Here is a 24,636-nt window from a genome sequence, read left to right on the forward strand (position 1 = left end):
TTTCACATGTATGATCATTTAGCATTAAAATCAGAATGTTGTGTTGGATGAAATATAAGACGCGGAAAAAAAACACAGCATTTAGTAAGAGGAGAAGTAAACATTGGGCAGGTGTGGTGCAGGGAGGCATCCTGCCATAACTAGGCCACCATTATCAGACCGCATGAATGGCTTCAGCTCAATGAGTCACATCCCAACAAACAGATGTTCACAGTCTACCACTGGGCCATGACCACACAACCATGTCACACTATATACTGTAATTTCCAATACACAAATTAAAATTAGTAAAATAATATTTCATACTAACTGGTCATTTATGACTTTATTTTTAATTACAGAATATATCAAATGATTTCATGCACTGTGCAGTTTTATTTGAAATCTGTTGCAGCATCTGTACCCAGTGCTCCAATAAGCTTCAGCACACATGCAGCTATTATTGTAATGATTTTAATAATCTTATAATTGAAGATGCATTCTATGGATTTTAAAACATTTTTGATAAATTTACTATATGTAAAACAGTGAACTATTGTCATAATTTTATAATAATAATTTGCAACCAATGATTAACTTTTGTGGTTTTATGGTTTAATCGATAATATAACATATATCGCATATACGCACGGCATGGGGCAGTTTGTTTTTTAAATCTATCCTCTTTTGCCCAAAATGCAATAATTTGAATCGGACCGAGCGTCTTTTATTGATTTAGGTCTACTATTTATTAATAGAGATAAGTGTGAAAAGTTTTTGCACCCTTTATTTACATATATAAATACTGCCTCGGCTACATATATATATATATATATATATATATATATATATATATATATATATATATATATATATATATATATATATATATATATATATATTTATTTATTTATATATATTTTTTTACATTAAATTTTTATATATGTGTGTGTGTGTGTATGTATATGTGTGCGTGTGTGTATGTATATATATATATATATATATATATATATATATATATATATATATATTTATTTATTTATATATATTTTTATTATTATTATTTTTTTATATTTAAAAAATTCAATTATAATAGCCTATATTAAGCATCTTATTTTTGAAGGACATTAAGACTTTGTGGGGATTATTCTAATGTTTGACAGTCATCAGCCCCTAAAAGAGGAAGAACACATGTTCAACACATAAGTAAACTAGTAATTTCTACACTAGCTAGCACTGGGGGGAAATGGGGAAAAGTTTAAACATATATGCTTGTAGTAATTAAAACACTATAAAATCCCAGAAAATCTTGCATGACTGTCAGGGTAAGATGTGTAGAATGTTTACACTTCAGCCTTGTCCATGACAGTGCTCTTAAATGTCTTCACTTTAGATAAAAGGGGAAGTCAGACCTAGAAAAAGAACCCATAGGAAGTAGCTACAAGTAAGTTTAAATGAGGAAGCTCTAGAAGTTCCACTTAAGTACAGCAGTTTTTTTTTTAGGTCTCAGACAATTTCATGTACATGGTTTTAGAAATTAGAGTTCCAGCGTTAGACTCTATGTACAGTAATAGTCATTTGACTTGGTGGGTTTAAAGATTCTTTTTTAATTTTTTTTCAGCCATTGGTCTAAGTTTTGCTGCAGCGTTTGAACTATCCATTGAGTTTTTGACCATACATGCCACATCCTGTTCGAGCTATACAGCGCTTCAACATGGTTGCCGCAACAAAGTCAGGCAGCTTCAAGTAGAAGAGTGTTAAGGACACAGTAAGTAAGGTAAAGATCTACATTGAGTATATCCTTATTTTAGATTTCTAATGTATGATTGTGTTTATTATAGCAAATTGTTAAAAAATATTATTTATTCTTAAATTATTATTGTAAATTGTTGCCATGCTTTCCCTAAGCAGAAACGTACAGAGCAGGTCTAAGCAATTGTGGAAATCTTAAATAAAATTGTGAATGTTTTATAGCTCTTATAAATATTTGTTGTAATCCTTTTGATCCGTTCTCTCCCAGGCTACTTTTACTAATTTTCATTTTGTTTTTTAATAATTTACTAGTTAAAAGATACAAATTAGAGTGGTCAAGGTATAATCTTGAAAGAAATTTTGAATAATATATATTTAATTATTTCAAATGAAAGAAACGATTGTAATAATTGCGTTCTCGGGATCTGTTATATTAAATTATAATCTATTTTAAACATTTGTGTTTTTGTGACCTGCACAAACTTTATTCTAAACATCTTGTAGCTGGTGTGTGTGTGTGTGTGTGTGTGTGTGTGTGTGTGTGTGTGTGTGTGTGTGTGTGTGTGTGTGGGTGTGTGTTTGTGTGCGTTTTGTGGGTTAAAATATCTGATTAATTACTACTTAGTTACTTAAAAGGTTGTGTTCTACCTTGACTAAAGGATTTACTAAGAAATATCCAGATTATATATACAATATAAGGTACGATTCATGAATTCATGAATCATACGATTATATTAAGATATTTTGTGTAATGGCCATTAAGCTGATCACGAATGTGTTGTATCGTAGTCTCTTACTTATCTCTGTTTTTGCGAATTGGCAAGTTAATTATGTTTAAGATCTAAGTCTAGAAAGACATATTACACACACTTTATTCATTACATCTCTAATTTTAATATATTATATTATTTTCTCTTAATTCCATGCATTTACTTCCGATCTTTTCATAAGATTGACATTAGTTAGCCCTTACGGTTTTCCTTAGCAAGCAAATTTTGCATTCGGTTCCCTTCACTTAAATCCATTCTTCTGCGGATTAAATCTGACCATATATTATAAACAAACTGAAGTATGTAAGAGAGATGTGTGTGTGGGTTATTAGAACGTATTTATTATATATATATTTTGTTTTATTTTTGCTTTTCATATGAGCGATTGGACATATTTATTTGATAAATACTAACATTTAACAAGAAAGCAATTTCAGCAAACAGGATGTCAGGTACCCCACTGTTTTTATACCATGGTGGAGATAAAGTGAGATAAAGGCAGCAGGTGCAGTCATTAATTTTTCTCTAGTGATAAAATGGGTATTTTTTCAGTCAGATCGCATCGATTAGCAGTACATGCAGTGAAACTGTGGTCCACATCAGTGGTCGTGAAAGCACTTTTTTAAGACTCTCGGCTTTTTGTGTGCTTCTTCTTTTCTGGTGTAAAATGACACTAGCTGAGCAATGCCCTTTCAGGCCTATTGAAGCTGGTCTGCATTTTATGGAAGTTTTTGTGGTTTTGGCTGCATGTCAGAGGAACTGCACTTGCTACCTGTGCTCGTTTTTTTTTCTCTTTCAAGTCTAAAACAGTGCGTTGAGATTTTCTGAGTGTCAGATGCAGACTGTTCATTTGGACTGTGACTAAAAGGACAACAGGATGTAAAACTGCTGCTTTTTATTTATTTTCGGTTGCATTCATTTGCCTCTACTATGGCTTCAAAATGGCTTATATTACCCTCGCTTTATTCACAGAGATAAATGAGACTCGGGTGGTGTGATGCAACTTGACATGAAGTTGAGCCGAGAAATATTCAATTGTCATTTCATCGAAAAATGACACCTCGTTCTCAGTTTAATTTTAAATGTCCAGGAAACAAGTTCATGTTATCATGTATTATAACAGCTATACACAGTTGTTTCCTTACCAGCTCTCTCTCTCTCCCTCTCTCTCTCTCTCTCTCTCTCTCTCTCTCTCTCTCTCTCTCTCTCTCTCTCTCTCTCTCTCTCTCTCTCTCTCTCTCTCTCTCTCTCTCTCTCATACACTTAATCCCCGACACTTGTACAGCAAACACTATATTTATATATATGTATGTGTGTGTGTTTGCTGTACAAGTGTCGCCGATTAGGTGTGATTGAGTTGTAACAATAATCAGACAATAATTTAGAAACATAATCAAATAATCAAATTAGACAGAGTGCATTAATGCAAACCTGTGATTTTATTAATATTTGGCAGATTGATCAGAGCCGCAGTTACAGAATATTAATCTGACCAATCACATTCAAGTCTTTAATAATACTGTGATAAAAATCTATCTATCTATCTATCTATCTATCTATCTATCTATCTATCTATCTATCTATCTATCTATCTATCTATCTATCTATCTATCTATCTATCTATCCATCCATCCATCCATCCATCCATCCATCCATCCATCCATCCATCGATCGATCTATCTATCTATCTATCTATCTATCTATCTATCTATCTATCTATCTATCTATCTATCTATCTATCTATCTATCTATCTATCTATCTCAGATATCTATTGACATCTTAAAGGATATATTAAATATACCCTGCAGCTGATATTATATCCTTGCGCTGTTGAGTTTGCCCGCTGATAATAATATTTAAATTGACACAAATATGACAGAATATAAGCGCATATGCAAATTAGTAAAAAAACAAAAAACAAAGTAAAAACAGTAGAACAATAGTAACACAAAATCCAGTGCCTCTCTGGAAAAGAGCTTTTATCCTGCTTAAAACCAGTATGATGACATGATGACATATAGCATTTCTCTTTACCAGTTCAATTGATCCATAATTCAGTTTATACCCCTGTTGAATTCTCATATCTGTTTGGTCAGAAGGAATTGATTAGTTTTTAATAAAAGCTGACAATACTCATATTTAAAAGTAATTTTTATAAATATATAAATATTTCACTATAGTCAATCATGAATCACCACCAATGAATAAAATCAAACCCATTCTTGTACAGGTAAAGAGTGAGTAGGACTTCTTTGGGCAGTCAGAGGAGCAGTCATGGCAGACCAAGTGCAACTTTTGCCCTTTTTCTATGGCAACATCACTCGAGAGGAAGCTGAGGACTATCTGAGACAATCAGGCATGGGCAATGGCCTCTACCTGCTTCGCCAAAGCCGCAACTATTTGGGTGGCTTTGCTCTGTCTGTGGCCTACAACCATCAGTGCTACCACTACACCATCGAGAGGGAGATGAATGATACATATGCTATAGCAGGAGGAAAGTCCTACCGCAGTCCAGTTGATGTGGTGGACTACCATGCGCAAGAGTCTGATGGCCTGGTGTGTTTGCTGAAAAAGCCTTGCAATCGACCCCGGGGCGTTGAACCCAAGGTGGGGGCTTTCGAGGATCTAAAGGAGCAGCTGATCAGGCAATATGTACAGCACACATGGAAGCTGAAGGTCAGTGCTAACCACTTCTCTGAATTTAGAAATATTCTATTGTATTTTAATAAATGACTGAAATTAAACATGTGCACTGTAATTTTAAGAAAAATATTACAAAGTTTGTAGCTCATATATCATAGATGTCAGATGCTTTTAGCAATAATGAATGTTTTTACAAATATAAAAGATGGCTAATTATTAGTCAAAAGGACTGTAACGCTGTGCCGGTGCGCTTAACATTTTACATTTACATTAATAGCATTTGGCAGACGCCCTTATCCGTCTGATTTTTCTCACTTATACAACTGAGCTCGAGATGGTTAAGAGCCTTGCTCAAACGACCAGCAGTTGGTAGTGTTGAAATTTGACAAAAACATGTTTAACATTTTAACCACTGCACCCTGTAGAATTGTACAGTATTTATTTCACACTAAAAAACTGCTGTACTGCTTAAAAATTAGAGGAATGAACTGATTTACAGTAAAAAATACCAAAAACAATATTCTTAAAAAAAAAAAAAAAAAAAGTGAGTACAAGCTAGTTGAGCTTTAAATTGCATCTCTGAAGGTTGTATGTTCGAATCCCAGCACTGCCAAGCTGCCATGGATTGGAGTTCCTTATACTTCTGTTTTGTTTGTCAAATGGCCTGAAATATGTTTTTTCTTTTCACTATTGAAATAAAATAGTGCTTCTTTCGGCTGCTCCTGTTAGGGGTCGCCACAGTGGATCATCTGTTTTCAAACCACCCTGTGGTATCTTTTTAATTTTTTATTTTACAGTATATTACTTAATATTTCCTGTAGGTCTTCTACATTTGCCTCTTTTTGCCTACAAACTATTATAATTAATATCAGTGAATTTTTTTTAACACTATTATACCAACTATACTTTTCATTACTGGAAATATGCGGTAATATACTGTAAAAAAAAACAACAACAAAGATATAAAGATATTTTTGCACTTTTTAGTACCTGCTAACTCCTTCTTTCTGTATGATTCATGTACATTTACAGTAAAGTTATTTTGGAGTAAAGTTCAGCTTCACTAAAGATGGCAGAGAAGTTTGGGGTATGAAAAAAAAAAAAAAAACTCATTCAATTAATATTGAATGATCCTTGAACACCACAATCAATGACATTCAATGTCATGTGAACGTTTCTCAATCCGCTATTGAAATAAAAGTAATGTATTTAATAAATGTAAATTTACAACCTCATTAACAATATGTAACATCAATAGAACAATATGTCTCAAGAAATTATGCAAATGATGCAAGTTCAGAAACTTTCAACCAATCACTAGCCCTAAAGCTTTCAGTGGGTAAATCTGGTGCGAAATAAATGTTTAAATAACGACTTAAATACACACCAATAACCAGACACATATTCAGTGGCCTACAGTATAGTGATTATCATATTTTTACTGGCACATCGCACCACATATTTTAACTATTTATTCAAATGTGTTCACTGGAGTATTGTGTATGCTTGAATTGCCTTCATATCGCTCTTCTATGCTACAAGGGAAGATCAGGGTCTAAAAATACTTAATTATGCACTCACTCATGCACAGTATCTTCATTCATGTGCAGTAAAAAAACAAATAAACTAAAAACTTGCCCATTTTGAATGGTCAAAGATGATCACAGTGGTGTAATCAATTGCAAATGTCTCTCTTTTTCTCTCATTTCATTTCCTTCTCGGATTTTTCTGCTTCTGCATTTTTTTTTACAAATAATTTTTCAAGCGTTACACTCTATAAAGGTTTTTATTTACCGACTTCCTGTTCATCTCCACACTGACAGCGAAGATATTACATAACAGTGGTGAACGTCTTTCAGTATTGGATACTCTTTAGTAGAAAACAACCAGAAAATACCAGAAAATTGTATGCAGTATTAAAAAAACAGCAAAAAAAATCTGAATAAAAATGTCTATTGATTAAATTGAGTTTTTGATGTGACCTCCTCTTACACTTGAGCCTTAGCCATGAACATAAATAGAATTAAAGCATATATATGTATGTAATCCATAAAGAAGATTTGTCTTGGGTTTCTAAGAAAAAATACTGGACGTATGTTTAGGGTTTTTCGTAAACTTCCTTTTTTTTTTTTTTGTGAAGGCTAACTGGAAATTACAAACTGGAAGTGTTATTTTTGTCTAGTTTCTGATAAGAAAAAAAAAAGGCTAATATTTTCAGTTCTTAATTAAATCTTAATTATTTTTATATTGTTTTCAAGAAGTCAAATATTTTTTTAATATTCAATAATTTTTTCAATAATAAGAATAGCTCTAATTATTATAGAATCTTTTCTCTCTTTCTATTCTTTTAAGTAATTCACGGTATTTATTATTATTTTTAAATCAGGGTGCCTCATTGGAGCAGGCTATCATCAGTCAAAGACCTCAGCTGGAGAAGCTGATTGCCACCACAGCACATGAGAAGATGCCCTGGTTTCATGGGACCATCACACGAGAAGACTCTGAGCCCCGTTTACTCAACAGCCCTCGAACCAACGGCAAATTTCTGTAAGTTTGGAAAACATGGTTTTCTCATACAATGGGTGAGAGGGGAAAAGATACTGTAAGATGAGATGTGTAAAATATATATATTTTTAAAGAATAATTCAGAAATACTTCATGTGAAGTAAATTCATATTGCTAATTATTTATATATATATAAAACATACAACATTTTTATATATCAATGGCAATCAGTATTTAGAACTGGAGGACTCCAGATGTCCAGAATCTCCTTTTTATTATTATTATCTACTAGGTTTGTACATTTTGTAGTATAAATTCCATAAATATTTTAGCTTTTTAGCACAATTTCTGTGCTCACCATAAACCTATAATTTTAGAATCTATATATACTTTACATAATTCATCATTTTCCCTTTAGAATAAACCCCAGAATTATGCAAATTGCATTATATGAATAATGAATTATTCATACACTGGTTAAAAAAATATATATAAAAAATTCAATCACCAACATTTCGGCAAACTTTATACACAATAAATGAACTATTTAAGTTCTCCTGCGATGGAAGTCCAAACTGAGCATAATTTACTCCAGACCAAACTGGTTTTGTTTCTGAGTGGATTCTCTGTAGGTTTTATTACGGGTGTGTGCTTACACAACACACACAACACACACGCACAACATGCTAAAAGAGAGACACACACACACACAAAGATCGAGAGAAAGAGACAGAAACAGGCACACACTGTGGTTTCCGCTCTCACACTTTTGGCAGGACTTCCTGAAATGACCCAAAAAACTAGTGGGAGGTGGAGTCATAAGACATTTGCATGCGTGTGTGTGTGTGTGTGTGTGTGTGTCTGTGTGTGTGTGTGTGTGTGTGTGTGTGTGTGTCTATTTAAAATGGGGCCACAAAATGCATTGCAAAGAATTGTAATAGCAGTTTTAATGGCACCCTTGGTAAAGAGGTGCCAGTAAATAATACACAAAATAAACCTTTTGTTTAATTGTATTTAAAGGAACGTATTCGAAAAAATACTAAATTGTAACTTTTTTGGCATGCCTAGATTTTTTTGGAACACAGTGCATCTGAGGTATAAGATTAATTTTAATATTTTAAAGAAATTTCAATTATTAAAAGTTATAAAAGTTAGCTATGTATAATTTTTATTTTAACACAAGCCAAAAGAACATATTCAGTGCACTTTCACACACGCTGGAATTCTGCCATAAAGATAAATATCATTCTTCTAAAAAATATTTGTTTAGTTGGTGGTGGACACTCCACAGGTTCTCACTTGTGTTGAGAGCCATGGTTTCAGAGCCAATCTGCATTATAAAAAGATTTGCCTTTATCGGGCTCTTGGTGGATTAAAGCTGAGAAATGTGCAAATTAATGTTACTAGTGGCAACCAGTATTATAGCTGAAATAACGTTAGATCGAAAGCATACATCATGATAATGTGTCCTTTTTCCTTGGTTTCTCTAAACTTAACAGAATCCGGCAGCGAGATAACAACGGCTCCTTTGCACTTTGTCTCCTCCACCATGGCCAAGTCATGCACTATCGCATTGACAGGGACAAAGCTGGAAAACTCCATCCCAGATGGCAAAAAGTTTGACACACTTTGGCAGGTATTGAATGTATACAGGAAGCTAACACGAACTTACATTCTAAAGTTAATATATTGAATAATTTTGTATATATTTCTTGTAGCTGGTAGAGCATTATTCCTATAAACCTGATGGCCTGCTCCGAGTGCTGACTGAACCCTGCGCACGACCCGAAGGTAGCCATGATTTCTAAAGGGAGGATGAAGGAATAAATATTTTTATTGTTATAATGGATGGATAATGGGATGAATAGAATTATGGAAAGATGGTTGAAAGGATGAATGTTTGGATGGATAAATTGATGCAGAGAGGAATAAATTGAGATATTTGGTGGAGTGGAGGGAGGGTGGGAAAGAGGATAATATATGGTTAGTATAAACATATAGTATATATATGATTGAATAATTGGTTGGATATATTAATTTAAATTGCATATATGAAGGGTTGGATGGTTGATGTGTAGATGAATGGTTGGTTGGTTGGTTGGTTGGTTGGATGAATGGATGGATGGATGGATGGATGGATGGATGGATGGATGGATGGATGGATGGATGGCTGGATGGATGGATGAATGGATAATGTATAGATTGTTGGTTGGTTTGGCTGGATAAATGAATGAATAAATGAATGGTTGATGTATAGGTAAATGATTGGTTAAATGGATGGATGGATGGATGGATGGATGGATGGATGGATGGATGGATGATGTATAAACAGTTGATTGGTTTGATAGATGGATGGATGATGTATAGATGTTTAGTTGGTTAGCTGGATATATGAATGGATGGATGTTGATATATAGATATATATTTATATATAGTTGATTTGTCAGATGGTTGGATAGATGGATGAATGGTTGATGTACTGTACTGTATAGAGGATTGATTGGTTGTATTGATGGATGGATGGATGGATGGATGGATGCATGGATGGATGGATGGATGGATGGATGGATGGATGCATGGATGGATGGATGGATGGATGATGTATAGAGGTTTGGTTTGTTGGCTGGATATATGAATGGATGGATGTTGATAAATAGACAGTTGATTTGTTGGAGGGATGAATATATGGATGGATGGATGTTTGATTGGTTGGCTGGATGTATGAATAAATAAATTATTGATTGGATGGATTAATTGATAAGATGGAAGGATGAATTGAATAAGGTGTTTAAGTTAAACCAGAAACTTTAACTTTTTTTAACAATTTACGATTTGTGTTATTTATGAATGTTCCTGTTATTTGTGCTCAGGCCCACCAGCTATTCCTGGAAATCATCCAGAGGTGAGTGTTGCTTTAATATTATTATCCACTAAGCAGTTTAAAAGAAGCAAGAAATGTTCAAAATATTTACTCTTTACATTTGCAATAAAGTCATGCTTACCCTTCATGATTGACCTACAGAATGTATTTACTCATAAAACTGGACATTTATCGGAAGCTATTAGCATTTTGTTGCCAGTTAATTAAATATTAAAACAAAACGAGAGCATATATAAAATAATCATTTTATGCAAATATCATCCGCTGTAAACTTTGTAGTATATCACAGTATTGACAAAACCCTTCATGCTAGAAACTGAATCTTGAGAACTGTGACTAATTACGTACTAGTCATTTATCTTTACGCTTACAGAGCACCTCAGTTCCTTCAGAATACCTTATTTGACGTTTTTTTTCTTTTATTAAGCCATGATTATATTCCTTATGCTTGTGCATGAAACACTTCATGGGTTATATTAAATACGTTTAGGAGATAACTTTCCTTTTTTTTAAATTGTGGTTTTCTAACAGCTTGGCACAGGTGGAATTCTCTCCAGAATCCGATCCGCTTCCTTCCCCAAACCTGGTCTCAAAAAGGTGCACAAACATACCATCCCCTCCTCTCTATCCCGGTGGTCCGATGTCTGCCCAGCTGTCATCCACCACTATTCATGCTCTCAACTCTTCCTCCACTTCTCCACTCTCATCTCCACGGCATCCTTCCATTCATCAATCACCGTCCCTTTTAACGTCTAGCTGTGTGCCATGTGACATTTGAAGCTAAAAGGCTTTGTGTTTAACACACACACACACACACACACACACATATATATATATATATATATATATATATATATATATATATATATATATATATATATATATATATATATATATATTATATATCTATTTTTACATACTGATACCTAATGTGCACACAGCACGAGTCAAATGTTTTGGACACACCCAAAATTAGTAGAGTTTACACTGCTGTTACTCTTTTACATGTTGAGTAACAGTGTAAAGCTATTAAAATAAAAAAGCAGAGAATTATACAGTGACCAACAATGTGTGAAAGTATGCATTACTGGCATGCATGACGTTTTCTTATTTTTAGAACGTATCTAACTAGGAAGAATTATTGCAGCAGGCAGCAGGTCACTTGTGTGTTGCATGTAGTTCATTGTATCTACTGTTGCTTGTGCACACACACATGTTTTTCAGTGTATATAATATATAAATTTATATAATGAGTTACATTAGTTAACGTGGAAATTACACACAAGCTACCTGAATTAGCAATGCACACTCATGTTTGTCTTCCAATTTTTTTGTGTCAAACTGTAAATGGGAAGTAACGAGTGCGAGGTAAAAAAATGTCAGAGCAAATTAGTCTGAGAGAACATTCGAGACCTTCATTAGGTTCTGTCGTGTGATTGCATCATACATACTTTGCATGGAATCAAAAATACTTTTATACCAAAAAAAACTTGCTCAAAACCTCAGAAATTTTCATATATTAAATATAGATGATCAGCTGTGATGTTTTTTTGCTTGCTAGTGTGAATTTAGGTTTAATCATGTGTGTCCAAACCTTTTGACAGTTTTTGTGTACCAAGATTTTATCCAGCGCCACCTAGTGCTCACTGGGAAAAATACCAACAACCTTTTACTGATCGAACACTTCCTACACTCTTAGAAAATAATGTGACATCAAGACCCTACAATATTGTTTCGGTTTGGAAAAACTTAACGGTTCTGCATGGACCAATGATTTCCTGTCAATAAGGGGTCTTAACTATTCACAGAACCATTTTTTTCTAAAAGTGTATATCTGCAAAAGTGTATCTCTTCACCTTTTGTGCCATGAGTTAATCCTACTTGAATTCTCTTCTCTTTCATGGTCATCCATTAGAAGAATATAAATATGTCCATATATGTATTTTAGTGAATAAGATGTTTTACACAAAGGGCCATGAGGGAGACTTGAGAAACAGTGTGTGGTGTGATTTGCTTGTGTGTCATTTCATGGACGCAACGTGCCATTACAGTTTTTCTCACTTGCTTACAAATCACTCGAGGAATGAGTGCTTTGCTGTGAAACACATTTCTTGAAATTCTACACACATTTTGGCAAAGCTTGGTTCCAAGTGGATTTTACATGTTTAAATTGGTATCCGAATTGCAATGGATTGCTTAATTAAATTCAGTAAATGGAAGAAAGAATGAAGTAAAGACTCAGACATTCATCATATTAGATATATATGTGTGCCAACTGTGCAGAATGTGTCCTCTCATTTTGTTTGTTGAACTTTCACTGGGGAAAATTAATCTTCTGCCTCTCTCATTCTCAAATCATTGCTAACTAATGTACCTTGAGTTTTCCATTGGGACTGATTCCACCTTCTTCAGTCATGTGTACTGTCCCATTCGAAAGCTCTCTGTCTGAACCCCTGGCTGGCAGTAACCATGTCATATATTATTCTGTGGCATTCCTGCGTTAAAAAAAACAGCCTATTTATGTTTTGCACTGTTGCAGAAACACGCGTATCTTTTTTGCATTTTATTGTCTATATAAATTAACAGTGACTTCATTTTTCTCATTCCATAGACAGCGTTTAAGAAGTGTAAAGAAAAGATCTTAGATGTTTGCCCTGGTAAGGTCAGTGTCCTTTCACTGATTTCCAAACACATGCATTTTATGTCTGCATTCTCCCATATTGTGGAATTCATGAAAGTTGAAATTGAAGGTTCTCGGAGGTGATGCAAAGTGGTTTGCAACACGTTTAAGGAGAAGACTTCAACGGCTTGGCAAAAAGAAAATTCGAAGCTATTGAGAAATGTGTGCCAGTGTGCAATAGCAGTATGTAAGCATTCAAGAAAGACTGTAATTAGCCTGTGTGTGTCCATGTACTTCACAGGATTTCAACTCTGGTTCTAGAGTAGCCTTCAACCTGGATATTTTCTAACACACTTCCTACGACTCATCATCCCTTCCTGAGATTTGTTAGAGCAGGGAATATGTACAAAAATGTGCAGGAAATGTTGCACTCCAGGACCAGAGTTGGGAACTTGTGAATTAGAGCATGTGTGTATGTAATACAGTATCTTTAACATTCTAATCTCGTTCTTATGATGTTTACCGACAGATCACCACATACCTTCGCAGACCTCAAGAATCCGATAATACTTACGCGAAATCGACACTGCTTGCAACAGGTTAAGTCCATAATCAGATCATAATATTCCAACAATGTGAAATCTCATCTTACATGTTTTAAAGCTTGTCTGATTAATGCTGACAGGAAATAACCGAGTTTCTCTTTCCTCTTTTTTTCACTCTAAACACAGAGGAATTACCCATGAGCACTAAGGTGTACGAGAGTCCATATGCTGACCCTGATGAACTACGCTCAACCACAGTGGACCGGAAAAACTTGTTTTTGGAAGATGGAGAGCTCGGCTCAGGCAATTTCGGCACAGTGCTTAGGGGCACGTACCAGATGCGGAAGTGAGTTGTTTAGCGTGGCGACTTTTTCCCTGCTCTTATACAAGTTGAGCATGTGTACAGATTAATCAGTGATGGACGAAGTATACAAACCATGTAGTTAAAAAATATACAAACTAGGTAAAATATGACTCCAGTAAAGTAAAAGTGTCCCTTTAAACTTTCACTTTTGTCTTTAAATTTACTTTGTAAATGTTATGGCTATATTCCATAGATTGGTAAGAGAATTCTTCTAAGAAGAAATCATACAGGACTGAGAGAGAAGGCACTTGAAAGTGAAGGACTTATTCTCCTTTTTCTACTTTAATTAAAAAAAAAAAAAAAAAGCACACAAATACGGACACGGGTGTTGTGGCAAGATAAAGTCAGGAGTTACTTTCATCATTTTTACTTTCAAAATGTTATGCATGATGAAGAAATGATGCTGAACTGTATGTTCGTGCCACAAAGCGGCAATCATACGTTTTCAACAAATATTGTATATTTGTTTATTGTATATAAACATGTACAGAAACATACTGTACCATGTTACATCCCTTAAATGTAGCTGCTTACTATGTTAAGATAAAGAAATAAAACGTGTTTCATGGTCTACAGGAGGTTTACAAGATCTAATGCTGCCTGTGTGTGTGTGTGTGTGTGTGTGTGTGTGTGTGTGTGTTTGTGTTCCAGAACACAGAAACCGGTAGCAATAAAGATCCTGAAGAACGGAGAAAACAACGATGCAGTAAGAGATGAAATGCTTCGTGAGGCTGAAGTCATGCAGCAGCTGGACAACCCCTACATTGTGCGCATGATCGGCATCTGTGAAGCCGAGAACCTCATGTTGGTCATGGAGCTGGCTGAGCTCGGCCCTCTGAACAAGTATCTGCAAAAAAACAGGTATAAGAGATCTGGGACCGAACGTCTGATATGGGTCATCTAGGTTTTACTAAACACCTTGCAATTTTAAATCTAGGAGACTGAACATACATTTCGTCTGAGACGTTTCACTTATTGTCACTTAATTAACACAGTGAAAGGAAAATCTGAAGTAAGAATGCAATAGACATGCAATATGTGCAAAAACTGAGAGTCCTGAGAATCTTTTATCCATTCGTACATTGATTTATTGTTTTTCCAATGCGTAAATGAAGAAATCGCATGTGATGACGCCACTGTTTTTCACACAGACTCCTCACTAAAAACGTCACCGAGCTCGTGCATCAGGTCTCGATGGGCATGAAGTACCTGGAGGAGCATAACTTCGTTCACAGAGACCTCGCAGCTCGCAATGTGCTGTTAGTCACTCAGCACTATGCAAAAATCAGCGACTTCGGGTTGTCCAAAGCCCTCACCAGTGAGCAGGACTTTTACGAGGTAAAACATGAATTATGTGCAATCTTCAGTGTTACATATCATGAGCTAAATACACGAGGTACAAGAGCTTGGTGAGCACTGGATCAACCATAATGTGTTAATTAATCTGCATGAGATGAAGCAGATTAGCTGCTACAGATAGTTTAATTGCTATTATGATGTAAAATTTAATTGTTAACTTACTGATCTAAGAAGATAAGACTTATTATTTATTCCCACTTGTTTAGTCTAAAGGTCATGGAAAATGGCCCGTGAAATGGTATGCCCCTGAATGCTTGCACTACTTCAAGTTCTCCAGTAAGAGTGATGTGTGGAGCTTTGGCGTGCTGATGTGGGAGGCTTTTTCATATGGACAGAAGCCATACAAGGTATGTGACAGTCTCTGTTTTACACTACTCACTTTCTGGTCACCATCGCAGGGCATCTAAAATTAGGTTCCTTCAAAATTTTTAGAAAGGTAAAGCTGAGCTAGATTGTTTTTTTTTTGACTAGATCATAGGTCATAATTTCAGCTCCATCCGTCTTCATACCCCCTCTGTTTTCAACATCTGCCTCGATCAATCCGACTACCTGCATGTCCTCCCTCACCAAATCCATAAACCTCCTTCTTGGTCTTCCTCTTTTCCTCCTTCCTGGTGGCTCCATTCTCAGCATTCTCCTACTGATATACCCCATGTCCCTAGTCTACACATGTCCTAACCTTCTCAATCGGACCTCTCTCATCTTGTGTAGCTAGAAATGATCCCAAACTTTGGAAACTTCTGCTTTTTTATTCTGCTGTGTTTTCTGTGTTTCCTGTGCAGAGCGCTCCAGAGTTTAGTGGGTGGTGCGTCAATAATAATGGTCGTGGGGGAAACACAGTGCTTTGTGTGTCGTTAAATGGACTAATGGAAAAATAAAGCAAAGAGAATTTACTGTGCTTGTTCAGGAGACCTGTACTGTACCTGTTTTACAGTTTCATATGTAGAATGTCTACAAATATTACCAAAATCTAAAATAATACCACAGGATATCAAAATAAACCCCCCTTCTCCCCCACCACCAATGAAGTTAATTTAGCTAACTAAAAAGTAACCAGAATGTCACTAAGAACCTCAAATAACTGAGGGATGAGTTGCTTTATTGGGCCTCTGATAAATTCTCCTGTGTCCGACTATAATCTCTAAAGGGTAAGTGAAGTGTAATTTATTTTTATTCTACAGGGAATGAAAGGAAATGAGGTAATGCAGATGATTGAGAGTGGTGAGAGGATGGCAGCTCCGGCAAACTGCCCACCTGAGATATACAACCTCATGAAGAAGTGTTGGACATTCAAGTGAGTGACTTGATGTATTATTTATGTTTAGCATTATTACATACAAAGTTAAAAATCAGAAACAATATATACACTGTTGAAAAATAGCAAAGCAGAAAAACAACACAGAAATTGGCAGGAGACATGGAATAACAAATGCAACTTCAACAATCAAGCAAAGAATTGTCACAAAGGGGGAACTTAAATCAATACAGGAGCGATAGGATACAGGTGCGAAACAAGAAAAGGGGACAGGGACACAATGGCGACATCTGGTGGTTGAACAGAAGAATCACGACGGGAAAGAAAACAAAACGGTAGAAAATGTAATTATTTTGTAGTGGTTTTGGCACATTTCAAAGGTTTTTAAGTTCTGTATACGTTTGGAAAATTGTTTTGCTTCATTCCAGAAATATATTAAAAAAGCTTAAAATTTGTCTAATTATCTGGCAACACAAAAAAGCATGTTAAGTTTTTCAGCTGTTTAGATACACTATATGAACAAAAGTATAGGGACACCTGATCTTTCCTGCCATGTGTGGTTCCTCTCCAAACTGTTACCACAAAGCTGGAGGCACACAATTGTCTTTGGATCCTGTCTTTGAATCCTGTATAAAAAAATGTTGAGTTCACTTCCCAAACCTGTTCCAGCATGGCACATGAAGATCTGCTCTACATGATTTGCAGAGGAAGATCTTGAGCGGCCTGCTATAGACCTCTGATCTCAACTTAACTACTGAACACTTTTGGGATGAATGTTAACGCTGACTGTACCCCAGGCCTCCTCAACTCACCTACATCAGTACCTGACTTTACTAGCACCTTGTGGCTGATGAACACAAAGGTTCACAAGCACACTTAAGATCTAGTGGAACATCTTCTCAGAAGAGTGGAGGGAATTTTAAGAGCAAATTGGGACTATGTATAATAATCATAAAGATGTCACCCCGCATATTTTTAAATTGTGCACCAGCTGTATTGCATGGCAACCTTCTGCTGTACTTCAGCACCAATTTAAATACCAAGATCACATCACAACATCTGTCACAATACCACAATCATGTAATTGTCCTCTTTCTTCAGGCCAGAGGAGAGACCAGGCTTTGCTGTGGTAGAGCCCAGGCTGAGAGACTACTACTATGACATTTCTCAGTGACCAGTTACCTGCTGGAAGGAAACTTGTTCATGGTGTGAACGACTGGTTACACTGATTACTGTTACATTATTGACCTTCAAACTTATTCCAATGTTGCTGTGCGTTTGTTCGTTCGTTCGTTCGTTCGTTTGTTTGTTTGCAAATCCAAAGTGTGCAATGAATGCTTGTCTTGGTCATATTTTTCTACACGTCTACAGGCCATAGCAATAAGCAGAGTAGAAAATGAAATTACTGAAATTACCATTACTACATGCAGCTATTTTGTATGTTCGCCTACTGTACAGTAACATCTACAGTTCCTTTCATTTGTAGCATTTAATCAGGAAAATTAACCTTGGCTTTAACTTTTAAACTATGTTTCAGTGTTTATATGCAGGATAATTAGTGTGCAGGGGCAACGGTACAAATCCTGAAGACCTTCTTGTGATGATGATTCACGGTTTTGAGATGTGATGTACAGTTGATCTGCCATTTCGCCAGGGTGAGAGTCAGTCAGAAAAGCAGCGTGTAACAGGAAGCATTTGTGCTTTTAAGGAAGGAAGGAAGTTTCAGAGATAATACAGTGTATATAATAATAAAACCCAGCATGACTGCTTTTATAGAAAAATCCTCACCATCTGGCTGATGGAATTACCTCCCTGAAATTGACCCTTTCAGGTAACAGCATGTTTTTAAAGTGCTTGTTTTTAGAATTAGAAGACGATTTTTTTTTATCTTTTTATAGTTACATTTAACATTAGTTTTTGACACTGGAGACTCATTCCAAAGCTACATTGGAATCTAAATCATAAACCATAACATAGAACAAAAACATTCATATAAACCTGACGATTTCCATGTGCTGTTGTATTGCATCACCCAATACAACCGGTCTCCAACCGAGTTACATTTAATTGGTAAAACAGAATAAAACAGCACTTTTTTGTCAGCTGTCAGTGTCTGTGGTCAAGAACTGACCCTTTAAAAATGACAGAACGGCCCAAAATACAGCGTGGCATAACATCAATTCCCTGAAGCCCTACACAGTGTTTTATATTAGGGTTGATTTTGTGTTAGAAATGCAAAGTTGACACAAAAACAAATATCTCTACTGAGCAGAATAGATTCTTCCGATTATTTTGCTCTTAAGCTGTCTTGAATATATGACAGCTTATTTATTTATTTATTTTTTAGTCATTATACCCATCAGCTTCCTTTCTAATGGCATGACAGGGGTTTAAAGTAATATTGAATCAGGTGGTATTCTGGTATAGTGTGTAGTATTGCTTTCTCAATATGGGCCCATTTTTGATACTGAGCTCAGGTTAATGTCTATGGAGAATTTCTGTGCATGTTCCTCCCACGTTTCTTATTTTTTCTCTTTTAATTCCTCTCCGTAATACAGCTGGATTGTACATGATAAAGACCACATACATAGTTATAGTTTATACTATTCACATTCTGCTCATGTTGTACGCATGGGATTTTGCTAATTTTTTAAATGACTTAATAATCAGTCCAAAAAAATATATACATTTTTTTTTTTTCAATATATTTGCTAGGAATTTTATACATTTAAAAATTAAAATTAAAACTGAAAACCACTGAAATCTAAACTCCTCCATACGTCGTCTTTGTCCTGATCGTGTAGTGCTAGTGATTTAACATATTATGCTCTTCGTTTGTGTGTTTATTAGATTATTGTTTTAATCTTTTTATTCTGTAACGTCCCTTTACATCTATTTGCTGACTTCTTTTATTCAGCACTTTGGAATTCTTTTTTCATTCCTCTTCGGAGTTTTCGAATGTGCTTTATAAATAAAACTGTCTTCCAGATTTTTATTCTCTACCAGTCCTCTATGCTTTGACAGAGAAAATACACACAGAGACTGAATGGAAAATGTGATGCATTTCACTGGTCTATGCACCAGCAATTCTTTAAAGAAGTAATCAATAAATCAAATATTAAAAAAAACACTGTTTGAGTGTGTGTTTTTTCACGTAGTATTATTACTACTACTACTACTACTACGATCATGCATCTCCAAATCACTCCATCCTCTACCTGTCTACCAATCTGCCTCTTTCAAACCAACCTGCATGTCTTTCCTCATCACTTCAATAAACCTCCACTATAGTCTTCCTCTTTTCCTCCTGTCTGGTGGCTCCATCCTTAGCATTCTTCTACTGATATACCCCCTGTTCCTCCTCTGCACATGTCCAAACCATCTCAATCGCACTTCTAACCTATTCTCCAAAAAGTCCTACATGCTTGATCCCTCTAATAAACTGATTTCTAATCCTGTCCATCCTCGTCACAGCATCAGCAACCTCCAGCTCTGCCTCCTCTTTTTATCAATGCCACTGTGTTTAAACCATACAACATAGCAGGTCTCACCACCTTCTTATAAACTTTCTCTTTTACCCTTCTATCACAAATCACTCCTGCCAATCTCTTCTTTACCCACTCCACCCTACATGCACTCATTTAGTGTATAAGATGTTGAACTTCTGATTGAAAGGTCATGGGTTCAAATCCCAACACCACCAAGCTAGGCCCTTGAGGAAAGGCCTTAAACCTCAATTGCTCTACTACTACTACTACTACTACTACTACTACTACTACTAATAATAATAATAATAATAATAATACTTGTTCTACTTCTTTCTCATCGTTTATAATCAGGTTTTTTTTACCTGGTCAATTTCCTGCATCTTGGTTTGTATCCTTATTTCATTTTACCCAAGTGGATCAAAAGTTCCATTAAGGGTTACTTCTCAACTCCTTCTTCTGGTGCTGTTCTTTACTTGTTTTACGAATAATACGGTTCTTAAATCAAACACTGTGTGCGCTTTTATGGGCATCCACTTGAAGATGTACTTACTTTTGCATAAAGTGACTAATAAAACCAATAATCTGATACTCACTTTTACCAGCACAAGAGATCACTTTCATCTTTTCAACTCTTTAAAGCATTTAAAAGTCAATTGTCCTTTAGGCCACTAGATGGCACTACTCACCCATGCCAACATCCTGTGTACAGGTAATGTTTTTAATTGGAATATGATGCATTCACCTGTTTAAACACCCCATGTTTATGGATTATTTTACATTCTGATTTCTTAAGAGTTTCGACATAGAGCTAGGAGAAGGATATTATACAGAACAACAGATGTTTTATACTAAATGTTTTAGGCAGGTGTTAAAAAATGCTGTAAAGGGAGAATGCTTTCTGAAACATAAGTGTAGATTATTTTTTAGCAATGAACAACATGGAAAGTGAATAAACAGAAGGGAAATCCATATCAGATCAATATTTGGTGTGACCATCCTTTTCCTGTAAAACAGCATACAATTTTAATAGGTAAACATTTTCTGAAAGAAATCAGCAGGTAGGTTGTTCCAAACATCTTCTGAAACTAACCACAGATCTTCTGAGGATGTAGGCTGCCTCATATTATTCTATCTCCATGTAATCCCAGACAGACACAATGATGTTATGATCAGGGCCAATCAGATGCCTCCCTGATGGAACTACATGATGGTTTTTTAGCATTGAGGACACAATTAATCTTGATCAAATCTCCAACTCCATTTGCAGAAATGCAGACCCACACTTGTGAGGAACATTCACCATGCTTTTGCCCAGATGACTTCTGACAGCAAGGGTTTGTACCTGGGTCCCACTGGTTTCAATACTTTCCATGATACTACGTCTTTAATTTCCTGCATTAGGACTCCTTAACATTCCCTGTTTCTTTGTGCTTCTTCAAAATATCTTGAAGATCACATCTTGAAACCCTCTGAAATCTTTGCCTGGGAAAGACTTAGCTGATGCAGTAGAACTACCTTGTGTCTTGATGCTGTGCTCAGTCTTGCCGCGGTGTATAACCTGTGATATGAAACCTCAACTTAGCACCAGAGTTTGGCTGTTCCTCACCCCGTTTGATGCTCCTAGAGCTCTTTCTGTTTTAGCTAATGACTGGGTTTCAAACTACATTTGAAATTGCTAAGAAATCATTAGCATCTGCTTGGTATAATTGGTTAATTACACAACTGACTCAGATCTTACAGAATCCCTGATTTTGTGCAAGTGCACAAAGTGTGCACGTGTAAGAACTGAACGCCAAAGAGTGGTGACACCAGATGTTGTTCTGGTGTAGTTTTCTCTTCTGTCTGCTCAATTTGCAATTTGATAAAAAATTGAAGAATTAAATAATAAATTTTTGAAAGCATTCCTATTTTACACCTGCCTAAAACTTTAGCACAGTACTTGAAAGTCACAAAATTGTGTAGCTGTGCGGATTATCGTGTATCTTTGGCTTAGTATGAGGCTTCCTTATTTCTGAAATATACAGTATATATCCAAAGGGAATCTAAAACAGACCCATGAACAACACCATATCGCAATTAAGAGTCTGCGCTAATACATGAAATACGACCTCGAAGTCAAGCCTTAGGCCTAAAACAATCTGAGAAACACTAATGCGTTCCAAAAAGGACGCAAATGATATTCATAGACAGATTACTCAGCAGATAAAATTCTAATTAACATAAAATTATTCAGTAAATGATATAAATGTACATATTAATTAACATATTTTATATAAAAATTTTGTAAAATGCTGAACAGAGTCAGAGAGTACAGAGAAAAAACTCATTTTATTAATCCAATTCCCCAAATGACCATATACATGTGCTGTATACACGTTTACTTCTCTAAAAGATTTTTATACAAGGGTATTGCTTACTTACTTACTCAAAGACACACACACACACACACACACACACACACACACACACACACACACACACACACACTTCAGTAAAAATGCATGCTGACAAGGCTCGAGCACTGCAGGACAGAACCACAGAGAATACAGGCTTCCGGCCTCACACATGCTCTAACCTCTACCATCTTGAATCTCACACAAGCACACACGCACATGTTTTTAATATCACAATAGTCAGGCCATGTATCGGATTTAAGCGAAAGCCCCACACATGCAAAGCCAGTGCGGTTTCGGAGTGTTCAAATCTATCGCGTTGTGTTTCCGGGGTTTTGGTTTGGAGCAGAAAAGTAGCATTTGGTCACAAGAAGTAAACCAGTGATACGAAGATCGGTTAGATAGGTAACATTTAATCACACCTCGGTCAGGTGCGATCGATTGTTATGTAACATGGCAGCGAATGCGTCGGTGTGTGTGTGTGTGTGTGTGTGTGTGTTTGTACAGCCTTTATAACATCATCATAATCAACTCTGATATGCAATACAAATCCATCCATTTATTCCAAAAAGAGCGTGCAGGCACTTAGTTGCCTTTTATTGATTGTTGACCTTTCTGGCCTGAAGAAATACTCAAAAGGCTGACGTCCAAAGGTGGGTTACTGATGATAAACAAATCATTCATAATACTTGAGGTTTCTGTGATGATAGGACTGCATTATAGAGAGCCTAGTCAGCATGATCACAGAAAGATCTTGTTTCTTTTTTTTTTTTTGTACGTAGAAACGCTAACACAAGCATATTGATCAAAGCTCCTACATTGAGCCGAGGTTTAATTCATTCACTTCCTTTAAATCCAGATCCTAACCACTCGCACAGAATCTAAAACACTGGGAAACTTGGGATGAGCATTTAAAGTGTTTACTGTTTAATTTTTTTGGCCCAAAAAAAAAAATTATTAGAGAGGAGAAGGGAGCAAGTTGAGAGGAGATGAGAAGAAGAAAAGAAATAAATGACACATCTGCACTTGCTGAAAGTCTCTCATGAGACAAAGAGGAAGACTCACCCTTGCACATCAGTACATGAGAAGAGGCTTTTCTTTTATGCAACCCCCATCACACACACATGCACACACGCACACACACCTCCTCCCTCCTGTGGTGGGATCCTCTCGGCCCTGCATCTGGGACATCTGCCGGATGCAGGTCACCCACAGAGAGCTGTGCGTTGCCTGAGGCTGAAGCCACAGCCGAAGCTGAACCAGGGCTCTTGGTCGGGCTAGGCTGCCTGGAGGCATCTGATAGCAGCCTTCGGAAGGTGTTGGGCAGGCAGACGCCGGTGCCTAGCACACAAGGCCGGTAAACCAGAGTGTGTTTCCGTTGAGGCTTGGCCTTGTGGTAGCCGGGAGGGGGGGGTGTTGGTCACCTGCTCGGGCGTTTGGCCTGAGGATTTCACTTCTCTAGGGGCAAACAATGGGATGAGCTCTTTGCATCACAGGTGCTTTAACCGTCATTCTCAGACTGGGTTTCAGAAGAGTTTACAGCAATTCTTCATCAAGCACACAGAAAACAGTTCCATGAGGTTGAAATATCTCTGCCAATTTGTGCACTTTGTTTTGGATTTTACAAAAAATAATACAGACGTACAAATAAAATGCTATATTTATTTTTATTGAACATGCACCAAATCTCATCAGGCGTCATTTGATATCATTATAAGAAGCCATGTTTAATATATTCACAAGCCATGTTCATATTGAAAGGAAGATATAAAGGACATAATTCTTAAACACCTAAAAGATGACCAAAATTATAATCCGAAGCAAACACACATGTGTGAAAGCATGACGGTGGCAGAAAGCATTACCCATGATTCCAATTAAAAGTGGCAGTGAGGCACTAAAATGTGTGGTTTGATGTGTAATTTATTATATAGTAGTACAGCTGCCAGGTTAAACCACCGGATATCCATTGGAAGTCTATAGAGCCTTTCCTTGGCCCGGTGTGGTTGGTCTGCGGTAGAGCCACGCGACACTCTCACTTAGAGAGTGTATGTAAGTACTGCTTGAGTGTGGAGGCCATA

The 24,636-nt window shown here is 36.1% G+C and overlaps 1 protein-coding gene across 1 annotated transcript; it reads left to right on the plus strand.

Moving 5' to 3' along the window:
- Positions 1 to 1,437: 1,437 nt before the first annotated feature.
- Positions 1,438 to 19,793, plus strand: syk (spleen tyrosine kinase). Its single transcript, XM_046860750.1, is given in 16 exon segments — positions 1,438 to 1,756; positions 4,733 to 5,178; positions 7,532 to 7,692; positions 9,150 to 9,248; positions 9,250 to 9,286; positions 9,369 to 9,441; positions 10,521 to 10,552; positions 11,063 to 11,128; positions 13,143 to 13,193; positions 13,681 to 13,750; positions 13,883 to 14,042; positions 14,712 to 14,921; positions 15,212 to 15,398; positions 15,626 to 15,766; positions 16,601 to 16,713; positions 17,776 to 19,793. Coding segments are annotated over 15 exon segments (1,875 nt in total). The 5' UTR covers positions 1,438 to 1,756; positions 4,733 to 4,776; the 3' UTR covers positions 17,849 to 19,793.
- Positions 19,794 to 24,636: the final 4,843 nt, after the last annotated feature.

Source organism: Silurus meridionalis, chromosome 11 (assembly GCF_014805685.1).
Source record: "Silurus meridionalis isolate SWU-2019-XX chromosome 11, ASM1480568v1, whole genome shotgun sequence".
Lineage (NCBI taxonomy): Eukaryota > Metazoa > Chordata > Actinopteri > Siluriformes > Siluridae > Silurus > Silurus meridionalis.